Genomic DNA, 15,679 nt, shown 5'->3' with positions numbered 1-15,679 from the left:
AGGTGGGAGCTCCTTCGTGCTGGCATGCCATTGAAAAACATCCCATAAACATTTTGCTCAGCCCGGTATTTAAAATGGCTGCATGCGAATTTTTAGCCAACACAACATCAAAGTTCAAAAGTGGCTAACTTAATTAATTTAATGTGTGTGCCAGCAATAGAATTTTCAAGGTTCTTTAATTACGGTGCTATAAAGTGGTACAGAGTAGTTTCCATCAGAAAAATACCCTGTTTTCAATTTTCGATCAGTATAATTATTAATTTAACTGTTTAGGAATGAATTATGGAATATAATTCCAAGTTTCAATATGAAAATACCATATACTTTTACCTGAGTAGAGCACTTCCAACGTGCTTATGGTCTCTGGTGGACACCTGTGCATGCTAAGAGTCTCACCTGACGGTCTTCCGTTTGCCAAGTCAATTAGTGCAAGTGAACACTCTTCCCAAATGGGAACTAATTAAAAAACATTTTAACTATCTTTCCGGGTGGATGAAATGAAGCGTCTAAACGTTTAAGCTATGCAATGAAGGTGGAATACTCTTGTTTTTCATTTCCCATTAGGTTGGAATACTTATTTGGATCTAGATAAGTTCGTTCTGCTTTTGATTTTGTTTATACTACTACAAACATATTTAAACAAATATGGCATTTTTGATTTTGATTTTAAAATCAATTACAGCCTTATTTCCTGCCTTATAGATAGAAAAAAACAACGTTCTAAGTTTTGTTTTTTAGTATTTGTAATTTAATTTGTATGTACTGCCAAGCTAAGTATAGCTTAGTTAGCATGCTATTTAATTTATTCACAATTTGTCTACATATTTAATCGGATCACGTCAAATTTACTTTAATCACATTAAAAGTTGTCAATATTGTGCTAATACATCAGAAATGCAGGTCGTTTAGTCCCAGGGATGCGTTCTAATCTTCTTCAAAATCAATGGTGATAGTTTTTTTCAGGGGGATGTGTCGCTTATATTCCACGCCCACTGCATCCAGCATCCTCTTGGATGCAAGATATTTGGGCTTATGGGCATACTTGTCGGACAAATAGAGCACCTGAGATATCCCCACCTGGAATACAAATGGGTAAGCCGAATGTAAGTGTATATGTTATCATTTCATTCCAGATTATATGTACTATATATTCTTAATCAATTTTAGAAGCCTAGTCCATATAGCTACCGTCCGTCTGGTCGCCCTTTCGTTTTAACGAAAAACTTAAAACTTTTTTGAAACAACGATACTATTTAAAAGATTTTCCTTCTGTTGTAGGTAGTATTTAAATATATATATAAGTACCTTCCTTGTTTGAGATCAAATATTAATAGTAATAGTAATTTGGTTTACATTCGTTTCTTGACAATATATAAATTCGGTTTTCATTTGATCAAAATCGGAGAACTTATTATAATAAAATATTGAAGTTGAAAATTTCAAATAATAGAACAGAAATCATATTTTCGGCTTTCTTTCTGGTTAATTGTTAATATTGCGAATTATATATTTATATTGGAATATTAGTTTTACCTGTATAATCAGTTTGGCACATTCGTTGCAGGGAAATAGTGTGGTATACAGTCGGGTTCCAGACAAACTCATGCCTTTGGTGTTCAGGATTGCATTGGCCTCCGCGTGGACCACGTACATCTTCTTGTCTTCAAGAAGATCATCTTTTTTTGAACGTTTCGGAGCCTTTGACCACGGAAACACGTCATCGCTGCAATTGCGAGGGAACCCATTGTATCCAATGGCCACTATCCGATTCTGGGAATCCACGATGCAGGCGCCCACTTGGGTGACGGGATCTTTGCTGCGTTTGGCGGAGAGCAGGGAGGTGGCCATAAAGTAGTCATCCCAATGCAGATAGTCCTTTCTCTTGTGGTTCTCGGGTGACTTCGACGTCTGGGCTTCCAAATCTTGAGCGGCATCTTCAGACATTTCTGCAAAAGTAGTAGAAAGGCTTTTTAAGCGATAATTAAATTAATTAAATTAGGCTTCCTGATATCCACATTTCATTATCATAATTGGTTTCTTTGTGCGTATTTCATTTATATAATGCATACATTAAAGCAGCTCTGCAATGGCAAATACTTTCTTCAGTTGGCTTTATGTGTTTATTTTAATAATCATTTTAATGAATGCAATCTCCATTGATATTTCCAACAACATATATGATGAAAATAAGTTGTATGTGCATAACTAGAGATAAGAATAATAAATGGTTTGAATGATGCGTTTTAGAGAGCAATAAATATAATTATTAACAAGGAAACTGAAAATAATTAAAGTCCCTTGATGTGCAACCCTCATTGATTAACAAAATGAATGAAAGAAACACTTTAGTTGTCATATCCTTGGTTTTATTTTTCATTTGTTCTTTTTCCTAACTTTTTCATGTCGTTTTTCTATGTATTTCTTATTTTGTGTGATGGGTATATGATAGTCAAGGAAAGCAGGACAACTGTGTGCACATTCTTTATTGCATTCATTAGACAAAACGATGATCGCAGCTATGTTATAGCAGCAATAATAATATTTTATGTATCATAAATTGGAATATACAGCGAATACTTTCAATAATAATTTTCATATTCAACTCAATGTGGTTAGGCGAGTGCGTAATTAAAACTACCTAGGTGCTCTTCTGCACCTGGATGGGATTCTGCTTGAGGTGCAGGTAGATGGATCGCATGCGGGACACGTCCTTGCCCGCCTTGTTCACCTTGGGATTGAAGTCGCAGAGCTTGGCTATGCGCTCCCATTCGGTGCCCGGCTCGATGGTGCCGTTCTCCAGGGTGGCGGCTTGTTTCTCGGCATTCCGCGACGCCAGCTTGGTCTTCGATATGGACTCGCCAATCTGGCGCAACCAGTCGTCCAGCTCCTTCTTGGACTGCTGTCGGAGTTCCTCCTTTTTTCGCTCCTCCTCGATGTCCTTCTCCTCCAGTCGTTGCTTCTGCTCTTCGCGCCATTTGCGTATCTTTTCGGGCTCTTCCCGCGACGGAGGTGGACCGGATATGCCCACGGGTTCATTGGACTCGCCACCAATGACCTCAAAACTGCCAGTGGAGGATTCGAGGCCACCCGTGCCGCCAGCAGAGAGCAGATCGCCCTCGGAGGCGGTGCCTCCCAGGAGCTCACCCAAGCCCTCGTCTGTGGATGCAGCCGGAGGAGCTGATGCAGATCCGCCCGTAATCTCCGCCTCCAAGTCCCCGAGAGCCGACTGTTCGCGCGCCAGGAACTCGGCCGCCGGATCCACCTCCTCCTTGGCAGCAAAATCGTCTCCGAAGTCCATGGCTATGTGCTCTCTGGAAATGTTGTGATTGCTATTTAGTGGGCGTCTCACCCAGATTTACACGTACGCAGAGGAGCAGCCAGCTGCTGGCGGTTTCCCCCCGATTCATTGACAATTGGGGACTACGCACCTCTCCTTTGATTCGGTTAGGACTAAATGAAGATCGGTGTGGGCGGATGACTAACCGGAAACTTGGTCAAATGTATTTTTTCAGTTTTCTTTTAGCAATGAATACGTAAAATGACTGTCATTAGTACGTGAACCAACAATAAAACAGCAGGTTATCGAACTGGTTCCAGCAGAACAGTGCTGGACAATGCAACACATATCGCAACGCGATAGTTTTAAATTTAATGTTATGGATTTTTTATTTAAAAATAAATATTTTTTTACACCGGTTATTGATTTGTTAATTTTTGTGGTAAAAGTGTTATCCAATTGTCTACTGCTGGAATTTCAACAGTGCTGTTGATAACAACAGCATTTCACGGATAATACAATATATTATACATAATGCATAATCCTATTTCGAATTTATTTTACAATGAATGCGAAATCTTTTAAATGTTTACAAATAAGTAATATTTAAGGAGCAAAAACCATCGTTGTTAACTATTTAACTTATCAAAGCCGAGTCTCTGACATCAGGGATAACGAGTTAAAGATATAGATATATTTTGTACTATAAAGTTAAATGTTTATTTTAAATGATGTTAAATATACAAAAGTAAGTACATTTAATTTTCCCGTAACTGATATTTTAAATAATATCAGCAGCGTCAATTTTCCACTGGGTTTCTGGTCTAGTGGTTCTGGTAAATTAGTGTTGCAAAGTGTGTAATGGGGGTGGTTTGGTTTGTTCATATATAATTTAGAACCATACGTATACTTAATAAAACCTAGACTTAATATAATATTTATGTTTGGAAATGGTTTTTTTTTTTGGTTTCAGATTTTGTTAAGTGCCTCTGGTTTTTGAAACTAACTAGTTCCAAATCATCAGTGTTAGAAAACGAGCGAGTGGAGTAAACACAACCTTCAGCGGAGTTGCGATTAATTTGTTTATATATTATCAAATGTGCCTTAATAAATGCTCATAAAAAGTAAATACACAACAAAGTTAACTAGTAATTGGTAAACAGCCAAATAATGACTTTATAAAAAGCGTATTATACAACACTTGCTGCTACTGCGTAGCACATGGAATATAACTGCTGGTCAAATTCACATGGTGAATTGTTCATTCAACATGACTTAATTATGTTTATGACTAACCTGTGCGACAAAGAACACAAAACTTTTTGAGGAAATGAACAAAAACGAAATGAGAGGACGACGGCAAAACAAACAATAAACACTCGGCGCGCGAACTAGTGAACCGATGAACAAGTTCACAGTGGCATCATTCACCTGAGCCAGTGGTTCGTTTTTCACTGGCAGCAGAGCGGCCATTTTGGAGATTGTTTCATCCACAAAAAAGTTATGCACCGAATCTAAAAAAAAGAACGTTCGTTGTTAGTTAAACATAAAATCCGCTCGTGCATATTGAAGCCTTGTTGTGCTGTCCGATCCGATGTGAAGATAATGCTGGGCCCGAGCAGACCGACAGTTCCGATTCTATAACGACTAAAAGTTAGTGACTATCTTCCAACACGCACGCATGTACGCCCGTGTGTGTGAGTATGTGTGCGTGTGTGTGATTGTGTGCATGGATACATATATGTACAAGCGGAAAATACGGGAAAAAATCCTATTCCCAGCCAGAAAAACATTGCCAAAAACAGCATAAATCGCAGCCAATGTGATGGCCCCGCCATTGTAATGTCATAAGTGAGCACCCACATTAACCCATTGTCGCCGAAACTCCAAAAATGCGGTCTCCTTGCGGCCGAGCGCCAAGGCAAAAAATACAGACGCCAATTTTTTTGAAGGGGGAACCAAGCGCATCGTGGCCAAAAGGGATACAAAAAAAAAAATGAAGATACGAAAAAAATAGGGGGAGCCCTTGAGTGCAGAAAAGTTGGGTACAAACACCCCAAAACAGGAGTGCTTCTTTCGCAAAATCTACTACTACTACTTTTGTTTAATTATTTGTTTATTGATTTACAATAAAAGATAAACAAAATAATTTTTTTTTTTTTTGATTAAACCATACATATTAATATCAATAATTTTATATTAATTATTATCGATCCATAAATAACTTTAATTAAATTCGCGCCATTTTCCCCTCTTTATTATGAAGCAACTTGTGATAACAATATAAACATGTTATAATTTAAGCTACCGCTAAATTGATGAATATGGTCGGGATTTTTAGACGTATCACATGACCATTGGAAATGTAGCCGAGAAACAATGAACTCCAATTAGTTAATCCTTTACATATAAGCCGCTAATTATATTCAAAGTCCACTAACGTTTTGCTATCCGTTTCAGTTACCAGCCATCCGCAGTAGAAGAGCCCAAGCCAAACATGGATCCCAATTCCAGTCCCTGGTCATACGCCTACAACCGCATCGTGCCCGCCAGTGCCGGAAGCTCCGGCGGAACAGCAGAGGACTTCCAGCATCCACACCTGGCCACCATTACGGCAGCAAGCATCGCCAGCTTCAATGCGGCGGCCGCCAGTGGTGGCAGCTTTGTGCCTCCGTCACCGATTGGCAGCTACAACCCAGTATTCCAGCAGATCTACCACCATGCGGCGGCGGCCAGTGTCCAGCCAAAGCCCGCCCACTATGCCTCGTCGGCGGTGAGCACGCCGCACCGCCAGCTGCAGCTGCCCAGTTCGCTGGACAAGCAGCTCAGTTCGTTCCAGAACCAGGCGGCCGTGTCGGCGGCAGCGGCTGCTGTAGTCAATAACGTGGCCTCGAACTACTACGGGGAGAACTCCTCGTCGAGTGGAGCCTCACCCTCGCCCACAACGGTGGCGCTGACGTCGACGTCGCTGACCTGGAACACGCCGAACATGATATCGAACACCTTCCTGGCCATGCAACAGCAGCAGGCGCAGCAGCAACAGCAGCAGGCGCAGCAGCAGCAGCAACAGGCCCAACAGCAACAGCAGCAGGCGCAACAGCAACAGCTAAACCTGGTGGCCGACAAAGTGGTGAGTAGAATTCGTTTGTTTTACGTTCGGCTTTCAGATCACTCTTCTATCAGTAAACCAGCTTCTGGGGAAGCACACACACACCTATTAAAACCCCGCAGGCTCTATCGCATTTATCGCATACTAACAAAACATCCCTTCCAATAAACCCATCAAAGCATAGACTAAGTCTAGCCTCTCTATGTCGAATCAATCCCAAACCAAACACTTTCCGATTCCGATTCAATCTATGTACGGTGCGCTGTAGCAGATTAAGCAGGAAAAGCAATTAAAAGCCTACAACGACTCGATTTACCTGATCCAACTGCAACAGCAGCAGCACCAACAACAGGCAGCGGCGCAGCAGCAACAGCAGCAGCTCCAGCAGCAACTGCAACAGGAGATCGCCGAGGCAGACACGGAACCGGACACCTATTACACCATTGATGGCCGGAAGGTCAAGGTGACGCGGAAGGATGGCCAGCCGTATCGGGCAACGATAGTAGACCAACAGGATGGCAGTCCGGTGCCGCTGGCAGTGCCAGTTCCGGCGGGATCCTATCCGGCGCAATATGCCAGTCCGGCGCTAAGCTCCGCAGATGGATCGCCCATCACGAATTTACATGCGGTGGACGTGGTCAGCACACCGCAGGCCCAGGTGATCGTCTACAAGACGGCGTCCCCTGTGCAAAGGCGGCAAGAAGCGGGCGCTGGATCGTCTGCTGCTGCCACACCCACCACGGTGGCCTACTCATCTGTGATACAAAGCACCCTGCAGCAACAGCAGCAGCAGCAGAACCTCTGCTGGACGAAGCTGGATGACGATGGAGCGGGGCAGGAGGACATTAAGAACGTGCTGCATCTGCAGGTGAAACAAGAACAGCGGCAGCTCGATTTTGCCAGTGAGGCATCCTCAGTGGACGCCGGTGGTGGTGGCGAAAATCTAGTGTTCAACCTGCCGCCCGGGCTGGAGATCAAGCAAACCTTCTATCCCGCGGGCGTGGTCGATGGGGAGCAACTGCAGCTGCAGGAGCACAATCAGAACCAATCCCCGTCCGCCGGTCGGCGCCAGCACGTGGTAGCCAACATGATCATGTCGCCGTCGGCGGGCAACTTAGCGTCACAGATTCAAGTAGTGCCAAAGGTTTGTATGTCATTTTTTTATTTCCGTTTCTATTTGTTTATTAATTTGTTTGTGTTCTGCCTTTATTTCGGTTTATTTGCTTTTCACACTATTTCTTGAAAGCCTCTACCAACTTAAATGGACTAGTTTGGAAGATCTCTTATTTAGTTTACTGTACGCTTTTTCTTTGCGATTGGCTAAAAATAAATTTGAATTAACAAAACGTACCTTAACATAAAAAATTACATTTAGACACAAAATTTCTAATATTTATAATATTTGAAGTTTAATTTAATAGGGTTTTCTTGCTTTCAAATATTTGAAGTATCCAGTTTCCCGAATATGAAGTTATTTCGTTAAAGCCCTGCTCTGTAGCTTATATTTTTATAAAAATTTGCATGCCCTTTCGATTATTTCTTGTATTATGGTGGAAGCTATTCCTTTGGCCTTCTGTTCTTACACGCTTAATTTGAAATTCTTCTGTTAAATCTAACAACTGCTTCGAAAACTGCTAACTAATTCTCTAATTTAAAGTCCTGTGGCCACTTTGAAACTGTGACGTTATGTTGTAATGGTATGATCCAATCCTAATGGGGGTAAACCCAAGCACCAAACGCGTTTGCCGCTCGCAGCCCAGTTGTTAATACCCCATAAAATGCTCTGGGAGCAGACTGTTCTCTTTACCAGCCAGTGTACACGTTTACCAACCGTTTCTAATGTCCCAATGTCCAAGCTATTGATAGTGTGCTGTTTGCTTATAACCTTTGGTGATGCCGAGTGTTCTAATCCGCATTCTTTTCACACTTGCTTGCAGGAGGAGGTGAAGCCGCCGCCGAAACCAGCGAAGACTCCGCGCAAGCGCCAACCGAAGAAAACGCTCATCCCCAGTAGCAGCGACTACGGCAATGTGCGCAGTCCCCAGGAGCCGCAGCACCATCAGTTGCAGCAGCAGCAGCAACAACAACAGCAGCACAATCAGCAACAGCAGCAACAGAACACGTACTACGACTTCAATAGCAAGTGGAATGCTCCGCTCAAGACGGAAAACAATGCGGCGTCCGTTTCGCCGGCGGCCACAATCAACATACCCACATATCCTCAGCAGAGCCAACAGCAGCAGCACCAGCAGCAGCAAGCGCAGCAACAGCAGCAGCAGCACTTGCCACAGCCGGCACACCTGCAGTCTTCGCAGGCCCAGTCACACTTGACCCAGTTGGCGCAATACTATCCAGCCTTCCCCCAGCCCATTGCCTCCCAGTACACTGCCTGCATGCAGCAACAGCAACAACAGCAGCAGCAACAACAACAGCAGCAGCAACAGCAGGCGGCCTATACGCAGCAGCAACACCAGCAGGCCTACACACAGCAACAGCAGCAGCAGGCGCAGCAGCAGCGTCAGGAGAAGAGCGAAGCCACTCAACAGCAAGAGGAGGAGGCGAACGCGGCTGCAGCGGCGGCGGCAGCAGCAGCGGCCAGCAACAAGGTCATCGTGCCTAACATCGAAGAGGAACTGGACTTTTTGGCGGATGCCACAGCAACACCGAAGCAGGGCTATGCCAACTCGCTGTCCAGCAACGGGCGCGGCACCAACTCCTCCACGAATAACACGAACTTTGGCATACGTAATCCGAACAAGACTCCTTCCCCGGAGCCAACGAACTGTCCACCCAACTCGCACGCCTCCAACAATGGGCATGGCCATTCGGCGGTGACGCCCGCGGCGCCTTCAAGCACCGGAGTCAGTGCATCCACGGCGTACAGTCCTGTTGCTCCCAAGCCTGTGAGCGTGGGCACGCTGATTGGGGAGAAGAAGACTCAGTTTATGGACAGCTATCTGAAGTTTCTGCAGGGCGAGCGGGACGACGATCCGCCGCCGGTGGTGAAGCCATCGCGGAAGTTAAATTACCCACGAGCTCCATACAAGCGGAAAGGCAAGGGTTCTGGGAGCGGAGATGAGCCCACAACCTCACAGGCCACACAGTCAGCGGGGGATGCCGTCCAGGCAGTTGATGGACTGGCAGGTCTCGTCGGCGATGATGGGCATCGTATCAAAATACTCTCGCAGACGCAAATACTCCCCAAGAAGCGTCCGCACGCCCAAATGGTGGCTGCTGCAGCCGCGGCGGAGTCGGCACCTTCGTCGTCGGTGATCCAGCAGCCCGGGGATCAAACCTCCTTCCGGCCATACGCCCAGCAGCAGCAGCAGCAGGCGCAACAGCAGCAGCAGCAATCGATGAGCGGACAGCACTTTGTGCAGCAGCATTGCGCCCAACTGACAGCTGGAGCGGGTCAAGGTATGTTACTTGACCAACAGCATAGTACCAATAAGCACTCCACTATCGCTACTTCCACGCCATGCAACAACTACAACAACAACAACAATCACCACCACACGCCAGCCAGCGCGAATGCAACAGCGAATTCGAATTCAACAACGCCGACGCCAGCACCAGCGCCGAATCCTCATCACTTTATAAACCTGCTGTGGCCTTGGCAGCACTAGCGGCTGCCACTAGCAGCCGCACCACCCACCCACGCAGCACCACCACCACCCACACCACACGGACAGACAGACAGCCAGACAGACAACCGACCACTAGACCCTTGGACGGTGTGTATATGTAAAAAACAACCATAATGACATCAAAACAAAAACAAAAAACAAGGAAAATGCTATCTTTTAAATTTGTTAAAAGAGCAAACAAAAAAAAGAAAAAAAAAACAAACAAACAAAAGGAGAATCCCATGAACAAAAGTATAAAGTATTTTTGAGATGAAATCGAGAAGAACAAATATTATTAATTTTCAAAAACCCAAATAAACCGTGTATTTTTATTATTTGTACTTGTAAGACGGATCAGAATCCGGTGGCGATTCCGATCCAGGTGCTGGTGCTGGTGTTCCATGGCCGTGGGAGATGTGGTGTTGCTGGTGTGCTAGTTTGTTGTTGTCGATGTCGTTGTTGTGGATCCTGTCCCGTTCCGTTCGTGTCATCCGGGCACTCGCCACGTCCAGTTCAATGTTGCTAACCCACTTTTGTGCTCTCCACAGACCCCTTGAGTGTGCCGCCGCGACGGGAGCAATGCTCCCGCAAGGCCAAGCAGAGCAGCATGCATGCCATGCTCATGAACTCCAGTTCTGTTGCCGGCGATGGTGGAGTAGTTGGCGAGCCGGATGAGTTCACCGACTCGGACACGGATCCTGTATGGACTCCGCAGGAGGAAGACGTAAGTTTTTCGCCTCCGGTCTCGAAAACCACTGTCTCACAACCTGCTTATCACTCCTCACACGCAGAGCGATGATGGAAAGGGCTATGGGAAACGAAAGTTGGCTCGCCGGTCGAAGGGCACTCCTCGCAAGAACACCTACGACCATTCCTCAGACCTGCAACAACAGCAGCAGCAACACCACCAGCAACTGCAGCAAATGCAGGTCAACCAGCAACATCACCAGCAGCAGCAACAGGTGCAGCAAATGACGGGTGGCGAATCAAGCTACAATTCGCAACAGAATATGTCCGGAGTGGCGGATGTGGGATATGCCAGCGCATCATCGGGTGCAGCTGCCAACTCGGAGAACTTTAAAGTAGGTTGATATAAATGTATATACTTTTTACGATGAAGCCTCACACTTTTTTGATGGCACCACTTTAGACGGGCGACTTCATAGTTTTGCGATCGGATCTCGTGAACGATTGGCCCACCATTTGGCAGGTGGACTCAAAGTGCATTTTGCAAAAGTACGAGCCCTTCCGCCAAAACGGAAAGACCTTCTATCGCAACATGTCGAAGGTGAGTTTGCTGCATCTCTACCAAGAGTACCCAGAGTGCTGTAATCACACTTTCTTGGATTTCAGTACGCCTCTTGGAATCTCGAAACGAAGAAACTCTACCTCAAAGCGCCGGTGCGCATTCAACTGCATTCACACACCGAAACGATTGTCGAGTTCATGCGATCAGAGTTGCTGGCCGACGATACCGAGCAGTTTATTGAAAAGATCATGGAGGACTACCTGTCCTACAGGGATAACTTTGAGATCTATATTCAGACTATGATCTCCCAGGCCCTCGATCCAAGCTTCTTCTCGGAAATAACGCGAGAAAAGGGTAAACTATCCGAATAGCGAACTATTTTTTATATTTATTACTCACTTTATATCAATGCATCTCATCCGTAGACGACTACTTTTTGGGCAGTGTTCGCGTGGTAGACAATATCATGGAAAGCTGCAAGCGCAAGCTGCTGGCCATCACTCCTTGGACACGGAGTACAATCTCCTCCATCGAGACGTGGCCCAAGTGCCATGTGTTCTCCGAGTGGGAACAAAACAATCTTACCCAGAAGAATTGCGCCGGTTGCCACCAGCCAGGCATCGCTGTGCGCTTCCTCCTCTTCGGGGAGCCGTACAACCCGAACACCATGCAGACTATTCCCGTGGATCCGCGTATCGTCTATGAAAAGGTCCGTGTTGCTTAGAAGCTAGTTATGATATATTAAGCATATATTGCCTTTAATGTTATTTTGTTTCTGCAGGATATTGTTCTATGCCGCATCTGTGCCGCTCGTGCAGACCTCTTCCACAAGATTGCACACGAAAAGTTCAATCTGTTCATCAACTGCTCGCAGCGGGTGACCGAGCAGCAGCAACAGTTCCCAGGAAAGACGTCAACAGAAATATTGAATGATCTGCTGGCCGAACACAACTGGATCGACGAGGTACAACTCGAGATTACCAACATGTGCTACTGATACCAACCCATATCAATTGTTTTCAGCTCTTCCGCAACATGCGCAACTGCTGGGCCGAGGTGGAGAGTCTGGAGAGGCAGAAGCGCTTCCGGGAGGTCATGCAGTAGGAGCCATTGTTACCAGGACCCATTATCAGTATCAGGAGGTCTCCTGATTGCGTATCCAAGTGCTGGACATTAGGACATAAAACGCCAAGCCCCACGTATTGCTGCAATAAACTCAATGAGTTGTTATTTTATTATATACCAGAAGACACGCAAAAGCTTAGTTTTAGTGCAAGACACATATTGTACTGTGTAGGCCTTTAGTTTAAGATAAGGTCTATTCTTGGACTATGCAAGTGCATGCCATGTAAATAGCTATACTGATAGCTATAGCCGCGCATTATATCGTACATATATGTATGTACTAAATAATAGAGTAGTACTAACCTCATCAAATCGAAAGAACAATATTTCTGTTGCGTTGAAATTGGTTAAGCATTCAAATTATGACTTATTTGGTAGTATTTCTTAAGAAGATCATTTACCTTAGACACCCGCAAACAATCAAATTGTGTTTTTCTACCGAACGAGGTAAGGAAACCATTATCATCACTATACATACTAATTGTACATACTTAGTTTAAACCTTAGTTACACAATCCAGTTGCAGACATTTAGGTAACTTTATTTGTTATGCGGATTTTAATTTAAGTTATGAATTTGTAGAATCTTAGAGTTCCCTGAATAAATATGAAAGAATCACATATGTATACTGGCAGAAGCTTTAGTTATGTCTCTCTTACACTCAACATATTTACACCCTTAACTTCTATGGGAAGTGTTCTATTAATGTTATTATCTATAATACTTTAGCACTTGGCTCGGAGTCCAGTTTGAATAGCGGCTCCGTCATGTTGTACTTTATAAGATCCTCGACGATACCAGTGATTCGCCGCTTGAAAATCGGTAAAGTCCGGGCGTTAAGAATTTCGTATTCTTCAATCAGCTCCTTGTACTTGGGTTCCTCAGAGGATGTCGAAATACTCTGGATGGCCTCGGAAACCGTGTCGATATCAATTACTTCGTTGGCATTGGAAATGAAAAAGGGTAGAGAAAATGCTCCCATTATCAAGCCGTAAACACCGTACAGTTGCAATTGCCTATTGAAGACGCTGCGCGGATATATGTCCTCGAGGGAAAGATGGCAGGACTTCAATTTCTGGTCCAGCGTGTTGTAGTAAGCATCCATGAAGGCGGGGAAGTGCTCGTCCCGCAATCGTTTCTCCGTGCAGGCAAACAGGTAATGGACTATATCCAGTACCGGCGGAGCATAGCGAGACATTTGAAAGTCGATCAGCTTGGCCTCCACAGGTTGATCAGAATTGGGCTGGGGAATAGCAATAGTAGCTTATTCAGAGAACTACTTCGAACAAGAAGGATTCGTTACCTCATGCCTATAGAGAATATTGTTATTCCAGAAGTCACCGTGACAGATAACAGCATGTGGCGCCTGCGCCTTTCCATCCACACAGTAAAGAGCCAAGGATTTCAGCTGCTTTTCACACAGTTGCAGGACTTCCTGGACCGCGGCCACTTGGTCGCCATCGGATTCATTAAGGATGTTTCTCGCCCTGCGCAACTGCGCCTTTCCAAACTCAATTGTGACCTCCTCAATGTCGGGTGTAAATAGGTTGTCCTTCTCCACGAACTCCACCAACTGCTTGAACTGCAAGGGATCGGTCTGCTGCAGGATGAAGGAGCATGCATGTAGCTCCGCCAAAGCTTTCAGGGAGCAGACCACGATGTCGTAGGTAGGCATAATACTGCGCGAATTGGGCCGAAATCCACTCTCGGACAGGTCCTCGAAAATCAAGAACTCATCGGGAGCTTTCAAGTCATTGGCCTGTAGGGCCGGTGCCACGGTGAAAGTGTTACGATCTGGAGATAGTGCCCGGAAAACGGGGAACACCTCCTGGTACATGAAGACCTCGCGAGCATAGTAGTCCACGACGTGCATATGGGATCTTCGGGCCTCGTTCCTAGGCGCCATTTTGACCACCACGGTGGCTGCGTCCGCGATCGTGGGCCAACTCACCCGGAGAACCTGTCCGTAGGCATTCTCCCCAACTCCGACCATCGGTTGCGAGACCATAGGTATGCCATGGCGTTGATACAGCTCCAAAAGGGCTTGGGTAACGGCGTTTGAAAGCTCGTTATCGCTCATTTTGGTACCTGGTTTGAAGCTTCGTCGATGAATCTATCTTTCCAACTGAACTACTGCAACGCTTGTTTCGGCTTTTATAGTTCGTCGGCCGAAAAGCTCCACACTAGTTGCGCTGCATTGAGGGTGGTGGTGATGATAGAAACCACGTGACCGATTGAATGGTGAATGGTCAAGTGGTGGGGTATCCTTCTTGCTTCTAAGCTAACGATTGTATAAAAGATATTGGAGTTTGTTTTTAAATCGATGATGCTGGGTTTGTATTGCGCGGAATATTAGTAAATCCATCACTACTAACATCATCGATATCATTGCTTATATGGATATCTCGATATTTTATCTAGAAAACATATGGTATGAGATATTTTTTAAAATTCATCTGGTTTTGAACAGCATAACACTTATTTTATTGAGATCACCAACGTCGCAGATTCCTTCTGTGATCACATATACTAATAAAATCACCGTGGTTTTCAAAAATGGTATTAGAATGTAGTATAAGTTTTTGAAAACAGTATTTATTATCGTCCATACTAACATACAGATTGCTTATATAAGACCATTTCCAACACATTTTAAATTACGTAGCCGATAAAGAGCAACGAACTTAAGGGGGAATTTTTTGTACTGTGTTTCCCCAACGTTTTTGCTAGTTTAATTCAAATCGTAACTGAAATATTTGTTGACTTTACTAGTTAAACTACTAACAAAGATACATTTAAACTAAATAGTTTCAATTATTTAGCTTCGAAATTAGGTTTTTCGGTTTCGTTGCACTGCACTGTGGTCCAGAATTCGATTTTTTTGGCATAAAGTCTAAAAATTGAGCTACAGACTTGAAACTTTGTACATTTTGTTGTTAAATCACAAATAGTTTGCACAGAAAATTTGAAGTCTGTGCGACCACGCCCTCTCTTGCCTCCCATATTAACTACTGGTATGGCTCAGAAGTCAACGAAATATCATTTTTTTTTTTTTTTTTTTTTTAAAGTCGTGTATATTGTTGTTTTAAAAATAATCCCCCTTTTCTTTTTCTAGTTCTACATTTTAAATTTCCGAATCTGAATTCGAATCAGAATCAGATTGTGAATCCAATATTTTGTCTCATGGATCAGGTTTAAAATTAGACTGTATTTCCAAAAGACTTATTACTGCCTTCGGAAGTGGTTTTTCCTATTTTTTCTCTCTCGTTCTTTTAAACTAATTGTTGATAATA

At 44.4% G+C, this 15,679-nt stretch overlaps 4 protein-coding genes across 17 annotated transcripts; 1 reads left to right on the top strand and 3 right to left on the bottom strand.

Annotated features, from left to right (window-relative positions):
• Positions 1-725: 725 nt before the first annotated feature.
• On the bottom strand, positions 726-4,709 carry LOC6738816 (probable deoxycytidylate deaminase). Of its 3 annotated transcripts, none has more exons than XM_016171771.3 (3): positions 4,574-4,709; positions 1,534-1,966; positions 726-1,077 (listed from the first exon to the last, which is right to left on the bottom strand). In XM_016171771.3, exons 2-3 carry the CDS (start codon positions 1,942-1,944, stop codon positions 925-927), a joined length of 564 nt encoding a protein of 187 aa, XP_016032630.1. In that variant the 5' UTR covers positions 1,945-1,966; positions 4,574-4,709; the 3' UTR covers positions 726-924. The 3 variants fall into 3 exon arrangements, with proteins under 3 accessions (XP_016032630.1, XP_039149771.1, XP_016032629.1); XM_039293837.2 differs by having other exon boundaries at positions 1,534-1,954; positions 4,574-4,698; XM_016171770.3 differs by having other exon boundaries at positions 1,534-1,946; positions 4,574-4,695.
• LOC6738815 (clathrin light chain) lies at positions 2,469-4,683 on the bottom strand. 2 transcript variants are annotated; one of them, XM_016171769.2, is made up of 2 exons: positions 4,574-4,683; positions 2,469-3,311 (listed from the first exon to the last, which is right to left on the bottom strand). In XM_016171769.2, the coding sequence occupies exon 2, from the start codon at positions 3,296-3,298 to the stop codon at positions 2,639-2,641; it is 660 nt and encodes a 219-aa protein (XP_016032628.1). In that variant the 5' UTR covers positions 3,299-3,311; positions 4,574-4,683; the 3' UTR covers positions 2,469-2,638. The 2 variants fall into 2 exon arrangements, with proteins under 2 accessions (XP_016032628.1, XP_016032627.1); XM_016171768.3 differs by lacking the exon at positions 4,574-4,683 and adding an exon at positions 3,429-3,594.
• On the top strand, positions 4,267-13,012 carry LOC6738814 (probable serine/threonine-protein kinase yakA). Of its 11 annotated transcripts, none has more exons than XM_016169199.3 (11): positions 4,267-4,401; positions 5,738-6,407; positions 6,655-7,530; positions 8,324-9,803; positions 10,561-10,736; positions 10,804-11,094; positions 11,163-11,300; positions 11,366-11,615; positions 11,687-11,970; positions 12,043-12,225; positions 12,285-13,012. In XM_016169199.3, exons 2-11 carry the CDS (start codon positions 5,775-5,777, stop codon positions 12,363-12,365), a joined length of 4,392 nt encoding a protein of 1,463 aa, XP_016032625.1. In that variant the 5' UTR covers positions 4,267-4,401; positions 5,738-5,774; the 3' UTR covers positions 12,366-13,012. The 11 variants fall into 11 exon arrangements, with proteins under 11 accessions (XP_016032625.1, XP_044778799.1, XP_044778798.1 ...); XM_044922864.1 differs by lacking the exon at positions 4,267-4,401 and adding an exon at positions 4,795-4,930 and having other exon boundaries at positions 6,724-7,530; XM_044922863.1 differs by lacking the exon at positions 4,267-4,401 and adding an exon at positions 4,795-4,930 and having other exon boundaries at positions 6,721-7,530.
• Positions 12,907-14,782, bottom strand: LOC6738813. Its single transcript, XM_002085577.4, has 2 exons — positions 13,690-14,782; positions 12,907-13,629 (listed from the first exon to the last, which is right to left on the bottom strand). The coding sequence occupies exons 1-2, from the start codon at positions 14,464-14,466 to the stop codon at positions 13,102-13,104; spliced, it is 1,305 nt and encodes a 434-aa protein (XP_002085613.1). The 5' UTR covers positions 14,467-14,782; the 3' UTR covers positions 12,907-13,101.
• Positions 14,783-15,679: the final 897 nt, after the last annotated feature.

Source organism: Drosophila simulans, chromosome 3L (assembly GCF_016746395.2).
Source record: "Drosophila simulans strain w501 chromosome 3L, Prin_Dsim_3.1, whole genome shotgun sequence".
NCBI classification, from domain to species: Eukaryota; Metazoa; Arthropoda; class Insecta; order Diptera; family Drosophilidae; genus Drosophila; species Drosophila simulans.
This window is presented reverse-complemented; position numbering and strand designations above follow the sequence as displayed.